Genomic DNA, 8,053 nt, shown 5'->3' with positions numbered 1-8,053 from the left:
GAAAATAGTATTTCTTGTTGTCGGGTGAAATAGGTGTCACGAACGCGCACGAATGCTGTGAATGCGCGCGCCCGTTTCAGGCGACGAGATGGACATGAAAGAGCGGTTAATCGTTTCAATGATATCAGTGAATGTATGATTATGGCTGCTTATTAAAGTGTAAAAACAGAAAACTATTCTTTCATTCTCACACACACACACACACACAGTTTCATTACTGTTTTATTTATGACAGGCCAGCAACAATTATTCAATTATTCATTCATTTCTAAATTAAGCATCACATATTTTGGTAATGGCTGTATCAGTTTGAGTGTTTTTTTTTTTGAATAATTAAATGTTGTGCTTCTTAAATGTAAATGCTGTCTGGTTCCTTTGCTCCATATAACAAAGAAATCAGAACTGAACAAAATGGAATCATTTTGGTTTTGGAGTTTTGAGAACAATATTGTTATTTCCAGGTTTGGTAAACAAAGGTCAACATTTTTCAAACATTGTTGGTATTTTACGGAGCAACAATTTTGCTCGATTGATTGACAGACCAATTGAATATGAAAAAGAATCTTTAGTTACAGCCGAATAACAGAGCAGGGGGAAAAAGATTTAATTACAACATTTGTAGTATTTGTATTTATTCACAATAAAACATCTATTTCAAACAACTGAGTTCTGACTACAATGTCGACAGTCTTAACTTACTGCATAAATGTAACAAATAAATAAAGTTGCATCATATCACAACAACAACACCCAGAGCTGGACACATAACCTTCGTATGGGTTCTCATTACACCATGGTCACAGTCAGCTTCACAGCAGCAGGGTTCCGGGTTGGTCGCTGTTGAGACAGACCTCTTAGAGACTGGACATAAAAACAGTCAACAAAGCAGCACTCTGCAGGCTCTGGCTCATTTATTTAGATTGGCACTCTGAGGATGTGATGTGGTCTCTGCTCAGTGTAACAGGTGTCAGTGAGAACAGGCACAGAAGACTGGATCTAGATTGTTATGTTTGGTGTCTTTGGACAGTGGACAACATTCTGCTTGAAAGGACACGCTCTTTGCCCAAACCATTATAAACGTTTTCTTTCATCTTGTTCCAAAAAGCACATGATGATGGCAAAACTGCATGAGAGCAAACATCACCCAGGTTGCACTTCCAACATGTGGATGAAACCATTAAACTGCATTTGGTTTGTTTCACTCGTTCATTCCCAGTTTGACTCTCTCAAAACAAGATGACATCGTCCCTCCTAAAGTAACTAAAGTAAATAATCAAAAGTCAAACTAATCAAAGTCAAACTGAACCTAATCAGTAAAAAAGGGCATTAAACAGTAACAGTAACATAACTCTACTTACATGACTACAGTAAATCTGTGTTTACTGCAGTGTTGTAATGTAACAGAGTACAAATACTTCATTACTGTGCTTAAGTAGAATTTTCACATATCTGTACTTTACTTTGTTATTTATATACAACTTTTGCTTTTACTCTGTTGTTTCCAGGGTAACACAGGGGTGTGTATATTCACCTCAGCCACACACGCTGTGTTTAAAGGAAGGTTCATGGTAGCATGATATCAAGCGACGGACCGCATGTAATTGATTGGGGGGCCACATATGGCCCACGGGCCACCAGTTTGACACCTCTGAGGTCATTCTAATTTGGTTATTACCAATTTCCTGAATTTTCATTGTGATTTTGAAGTTATTACTGTGGTATTACCATTTTATTGCTAGCATATTACTCACATATTATTACCAAGATAATACTATGCTATGGCAGTTTTGCCTTGAGTTTACCCATCATTACCTATTGTTTGGTCCTTATTACCCTGTTATATAAACACAACAGCTATACCTAATAATAATAGATGATACAATTACTTGTTATTACCCTATTTTTATCCGTTTATTACCACACTGTAACCATGATATTACCAAGCAAAGTACATAAAGTAGCTGACATAAACGCAATAATGAGGAAATACATACTTACAATATGTGACATATATGCCCCTATACCAAGAGTAATATTGTCATATAGGTTACGTTACGTTCTTTATATGTACACACTGTATAACACACTGTATCATGTGTATATTGATATTCAACATACACATGTACATGCATTACTTTTGCATTTGGGAGAACAGGAAAAAGGGATGGATGTTGGGCAATCCACATACAGAAAGACAATAGTTGGAGGAAAGACCACTGAGCTGAGCTCTTAAATTGGAACCAGGAGACATCAGTGAATGAGCCCTCTGTGCCTCACACACACACACACACACACACAGAAAGAAAGTCCTCTCTCATGTAGACAAAACCTTTGGTAAAATTGTGTAATCAGTGTAAATGAGCTGTGAGCTGGCAGCATACAGCAGTTCTGTGGAAACCAGGTTGGGGGTCTTCTCGGGTAACCTCCAGGAAGCAATCCAACCCCTCAAACCACACACACACACACACACACACACACACACACACACACTTGTTTACTTTATAATTCACATTTGCCCAATGGGGGAGTCTGCTGAGAACAAACTCCCAACTCTGCCTCATGTGAACAAGAAGAAAGACGAGAAAACACAATAACATGCACAGCTTGTCAAATTTGAACATTATTTAGGTAGAGGCTTCAAATAAGCCCACGAGGCTTTCTGCCTCTTCCTGCACTGTACGTTACTTTGTATTCTTTGTCAATGTTGTATTTGTTCTTTTAACTGTGCAAAATAAAATAAACAAATAAACAAAGCTTTAGTGTGAAATCCTCATGTGCAGTCATGAGCGGCACTTTAAAAGTCTAAAAGGCTGATCTGAGAAAAACAAACAAAAACAAACAAAAACTTAACCTCTGTTTTTCTGTCCCATAAGTGCATCAGTTGCCAAAACCAATTCCTCGGAGGCGCAAGCCTACCTGGAAATAAACTTGTTTCTGATTGTGATTCTGAGGAGACGATGGGAGTTTGAATCACCATAAACTTGGTCAGAATGCAATGATGGCAGGTCCTGGTGAGTGGTGTGTGTGTGTGTGTGTGTGTGTATGGCAGGGCCCTCATAAGCGTAACAGTAAGTGAAGGAAAAAGATGAAAAACAAGAATCAGAACAGATATAATCCAGACTTTGCACCTGTTGGTGCTTGAGCCCTTCAGCTTTTTTTCCGAAGAAGTCTCATGATCTCGGTCATTTTTTAAATCAGCTTCTATGTGTATGTATCGTACTGCTAATACGTACACACGTATATATAGTGATAGTTTGGATTTGATAATAACGCGAGTGGAAAAGGGTCACTGATGTTGTCTTAGAAGGACGGTTCACATGGAGGAGGTCAGAAAGAGAATGTGGAGCAAGTGAATGGAGAGACTTGTAGCAGAGGAGAGGCTTGAAGATGATCCAGAACTCATCAGGGAGCCAGTGCAGATGTTCCCCAGCTGCAGCTCAGTGCTGCCCCCTCAGGGACAAACTCTTCACATTACAACCAATTTTTCATATATTATAATAATTTTTATTGTATCATACATGAATCTTTTTTTGAAAACAAATCTGAGAACTCAGATTTATTCATCTCAGAATTATGGCTTTTTTCTCTTTTCCTGTTTGGTTGACGGGTGCAGTGCCCGAGCAGTTTTTGTGTGTGTTTTTAGTAATTGTTGCTTTGATGTGTTTGAGTGCTCATTGTTATTATTACACAACAGAAGTTCAGTGACATTTTTTTTTGCCCAGCTAAATACAACGACTACATCCATGGTCACTCTGTGGCAGCTTCCTGTCAGCCGTCAGCTGAAGATGAAAACGTGCTAGAGTCGGTGTCTGAGTTCAAATTCATTTGTAATTTTGCTGTCCAGGGTGTGACCCCGCCTATTGCCCTATGTCAGCTGAGATTGGCACAGCACCGCCCCCCACCAAGCGGTAGAAAATGGATGTTTTTAACAATAAGTCCAGTTATTATTTACATCACCCTGTGTTTCTTTGTCCTTTCACCTTCATACATTCAGTCAGTATCAAAAATCACAAAAACAAAACCAGGCTGTAAATATACACAAAGAGCACTTTATTAAAGAAGGACCATGGTTATACACAAGGAGCATTATATACTTAATCCATTTGAGTCACTCATAGATACGTGTTGATCAAATCCATCCATCGTCTCAGGTCAGAACGTCACCACTTTAGTCTGTTTGGGTTTGGCCTTCTTCACTGGAACATGAACGTCTTCGTGGTCTGCGCTCATGTTGTTCGACAACCAGCCGACTGTCACGGAGTTTGCTGCAGGGACACGGTGAGGACAGTGTTTGAGACATAATGCAGTGTTTGCATAAGGCAGACATGCGACAGAAACTCACTTGCAGCCTGGTGTTCCGGGCAGTCCTTCTGAAAATGTTCCACTGACCCACAAACACGACAGCAGCCTCCTGCACACACACAATCCATTCTTTAGAAAGACTGCACAAAAAAAAAGTTCATAGAACAATGTCTACAATTGTACCTTGTGCATAAAGTCCTTTAGGATTATCTTGGCAGGACCGCGACAGATGTCCAGTCTGACCACAGATGAAGCACTTTGCATACGGGTAATCACCTGAGAGAACCAACAGTTTAAAATTATGAAAACCTAATTCATTCATTCATTGTGGACATCTGTGGTCGTCGGTGTCCTTCTTGGCCCTCACCCAGAGCTGGGTCCACTTTAGCTCTACATTTGTGGAGTTCGTGCTCGGTCGAGCCGCAGCGGTAGCAGATGCCTCGGCCCATCTCTTCATCTCTGTCTGCCTCTGGACAGTCTACCAGACCATGACCAGGCTTCCTGCAGTTAAAGCAGATCTGAGGAGAGACACACAGCATCACAAAGAGAACTCACTGACTCATTTTTTATTTTAGGTCTTATTTAATTTTTCAGATTCAAATTTCCATTTTAAAATCTTTTTTTTCCAGTTTCAAACCTTGGTTTTTCAAGTTGCTGATCTATTTATTTAGGCATCCATCCATGTACGTATGTACAGTGCCTTCCTACAGTATTGGAACAGAGAGGCCAATTCCTTCATTTTTGCCGTAGACTGAAAACATTTGGGTTTGACATCAAAAGATGAACATTTCAGCTTTTATTTCCAGGTATTTACATCTGGATCTGATACATAACACAGAAGATGGCACCATTTGTTGTTGTTATTAAAAAAAAAATACATATTTGAATTATCATTGATTATATTCAACTCCTATCTATCTGCTTTTTCAATCATTAAAAGTCAAGTTATGGCTCTCTCTCATTTTATTTGATAAAACCCTTGTCTGTCCCAAATAGCTTCCCAGAGGCGTTACCAAAAGGCTTCCTGGAAAGACTGCCTTAACAGGGACCACCCACATTTTTAGTAACTGAAATGAACGGTCTGAAATAACTCACCATTGTGCTCTTCTTGTCCGTCTGTCTTTTTATCCTTCTGTCCTCTCTTCTCTGGTCCTTCTTCAAGGCGATATTCACCTCCTCCCTGAGATCCTGGTCCCAGTCCCTCCCTCCTGTAGGCTTTCTGGGCAGCGGCTGTCCAGTCTGGTGAAGATAATCCAGGAAACCGTTCACATCCTCGTTGACGTAGTCCTTCTTACGGTTGGGTTTTGTCACCGCTGATTCACTGGGCTGATTTCTCCTCAGATGGTCCCTCTGCGGTACTTGTCTAACAACAGCACTGTCACCAGAGCGACCTGCATGACATTGTCTCCCAGCTTTGAACTGACTCCATGGAGTGGCCTCTGCTGGTTTGTGCTTGTGAACATTGTTGGCTCTCGCCCACCGTGTCATGACTGCACCCACTGTCTGAGGTCGAGAAAGAAACACTGAACGTCAGATGGAACAGTTGACAACAACACTGCAAAAATAAATGTAGAACTTCGTTTGATCTGAAGTTTGTTCCAACAAACCTAAAACCTGCCTGACCTTAGCTGTCAACCTGTCCATCACCAATGCAAACAAGAAGGAGGATCAGAGCTGATCAAATTGCATTAAACCTTTTTTATGCATGCATTTCATTTATTTATGGTTTATTTGACATGTGCAGTGCACATTAATAAACATACAATGTAAATGTGGCAGAATTAGCCAAAATGGCTATTTTACATTTGTTGTCCATGGACCGATGTTAACAGGTCAGATGCATACTAAAAGAAACAAAATCATACAATATACATCCATCATAATAAACGCAATTGGTAAAAGACCACAAAACAAAACATGCAAGAAGAGAAGGGTCAGTAAATAAAGAGAAAAACTGGGGAGAGAAAAAAGGAGAAAAGAAAAGAAATAAAGAAAACATGGCAGTGATGGTATAAGATACCGTACAACTAACTAGTAGAGGTGCTGGCAGTGTGATGTTACTTAGTGTTGACATGTTTGGTGGCTAACTAACCACTTTTTTTAAATTGTGTTTGAATGTGTGGTATATTTTTATGTCTCTGATGTGGGATGGCAGCTCTAATGGAAAATGCAGATTGGTCAAAACTGCTTTTTCTCATCTGAATTATACAGTCACCTCCAGTTGTACTTCTTGTTGATATGTTTGCAGGTAAACCTGTTTTTATGACTTGTCTTAAAACAGAAGGAGCATGTCCATTTATAATCTTATATGTTAGGCATAGGTTTGTGTATTTCATAAGGTTTTCCCAGCTCAGTAGTTTATATTTAGTTTAGATGAGGCAGTGATGAAGATGTCTTGGTTTTTTATCAAGGACTTTGAGGGTTTGTTTATATAGAGACCGAATGGGCATGATAGACGTTGTACTAGCCTGAGACCAAGTTGTTAAGCAATATCATTGAAGATCATTGAATACATATACATGATTGCAGCCTCTGTTGACATACAGTTTCGTAGGGATCTAAAGTTTGCCAGATTGAATTTAACTCACTGACAGACCTTTTTAATTTGGGCTTTAAATGAAAAGTTACTATACACATAGAAGTACATGCATACTGTTTAAGACACATTCAGTTGTAGACAGTTTTGTTTTAACCATGTTGTGATATGATGCATTGACTTTGTTAACTGATCTGCGACTTGTGCTGCATCACTACCATGGACGTAAATCACAGTATCATCTGCATACATTTGAATATTAATGCCAGGGCATGCATTTCGTCTTATGAATGGTGTTGCGTTTGTGGCAGATTTGGATTACGTGACATAATTGAAGTGATTACTACATTATAACATTAGGCAATCCTGTACTACTTACACATAGTAGCATCAACATCAACTTCACCTTAACTAGTGTTAATTAACGAGATGAAACACGTAGTTTAATCAGTGTGTACACAGCTGTAGAGAAGCTAGCACAGCACAATTCAATCGTTAGCACCGAGTAACACAGTAACATCCAGCGAGTTTGTCTGTTTTAGCAGCTAGCCCAAACACGTACCGTTAGCTTAGCATGTCACTTACAACGAGCGATAAAAGCTACAACAGCACGACTGCTGCTGAAAAAACATTAAATAAAAAGAGCACATTTAACACATTATTATTGTTCAGAACTTAGACACGTTTACCTTTTCACTGCGGCCTCATGTGTTTGGATTTCCACCCGGAAACAATCTTCTTCTTCTTCTTCTTTCCTGGTGATGGACGGCACGGTGCTGCCCCCATCCGGTACACTGGTGTAACATCGCTTCAAACATCCATGGTGCAACTTCATAAGAATGAACGGAACCAAAGGGGCGGAGCTCTATCCAATGCTGCTGATACGTACGCTGAGGCCACAGGCAGCTCACACGCAGCTCGTACGTTTGCTGCCATCTAGTGGAATAAAATGGCTACTGTGATATTTACTCGTTGTAACTTTGTGAACTTTGTCTTTTTAATTCACTATTTTTGATAGGCAACTAATAAAGCAAAAGAAAATAATCACACATTTCCATGTATTAGTCAGTACAAAGTTGGCAATCATCTACAAGAAAGAGACAACATTTGAATAATATTCACATATGTCTGTTTTATATATTTCCACAAAATAAACTTAACAAGATTTGCATCAAATCAAGAATAAACATTTTTCCTCTAAAACAATCAGTCATC

The 8,053-nt window shown here is 39.4% G+C and overlaps 1 protein-coding gene across 1 annotated transcript; it reads right to left on the bottom strand.

The window, feature by feature from the left end:
- Positions 1 to 4,033: 4,033 nt before the first annotated feature.
- zcchc9 (zinc finger, CCHC domain containing 9) lies at positions 4,034 to 7,608 on the bottom strand. The gene is made up of 6 exons (XM_044016309.1): positions 7,528 to 7,608; positions 5,398 to 5,805; positions 4,670 to 4,820; positions 4,486 to 4,578; positions 4,343 to 4,411; positions 4,034 to 4,265 (listed from the first exon to the last, which is right to left on the bottom strand). Exons 2-6 carry the CDS (start codon positions 5,788 to 5,790, stop codon positions 4,153 to 4,155), a joined length of 819 nt encoding a protein of 272 aa, XP_043872244.1. The 5' UTR covers positions 5,791 to 5,805; positions 7,528 to 7,608; the 3' UTR covers positions 4,034 to 4,152.
- Between the last annotated feature and the right edge of the window lie 445 nt (positions 7,609 to 8,053).

The sequence above is a fragment of the Solea senegalensis genome, unplaced genomic scaffold (assembly GCF_019176455.1).
Source record: "Solea senegalensis isolate Sse05_10M unplaced genomic scaffold, IFAPA_SoseM_1 scf7180000014331, whole genome shotgun sequence".
Taxonomy (NCBI): Eukaryota; Metazoa; Chordata; class Actinopteri; order Pleuronectiformes; family Soleidae; genus Solea; species Solea senegalensis.
This window is presented reverse-complemented; position numbering and strand designations above follow the sequence as displayed.

Bases quoted from the DNA above. Each gene is read 5' to 3' on its own strand.
- zcchc9 (XM_044016309.1), bottom strand. From the start codon at position 5,790: ATGACACGGTGGGCGAGAGCCAACAATGTTCACAAGCACAAACCAGCA. The intron at 4,821-5,397 runs GTGAGTTATTTC...GTCTCTCCTCAG, and splicing joins CGGACAAGAAGAGCACAATG to ATCTGCTTTAACTGCAGGAA. The intron at 4,579-4,669 runs GTGAGGGCCAAG...TGGTTCTCTCAG, and splicing joins TAAAGTGGACCCAGCTCTGG to GTGATTACCCGTATGCAAAG.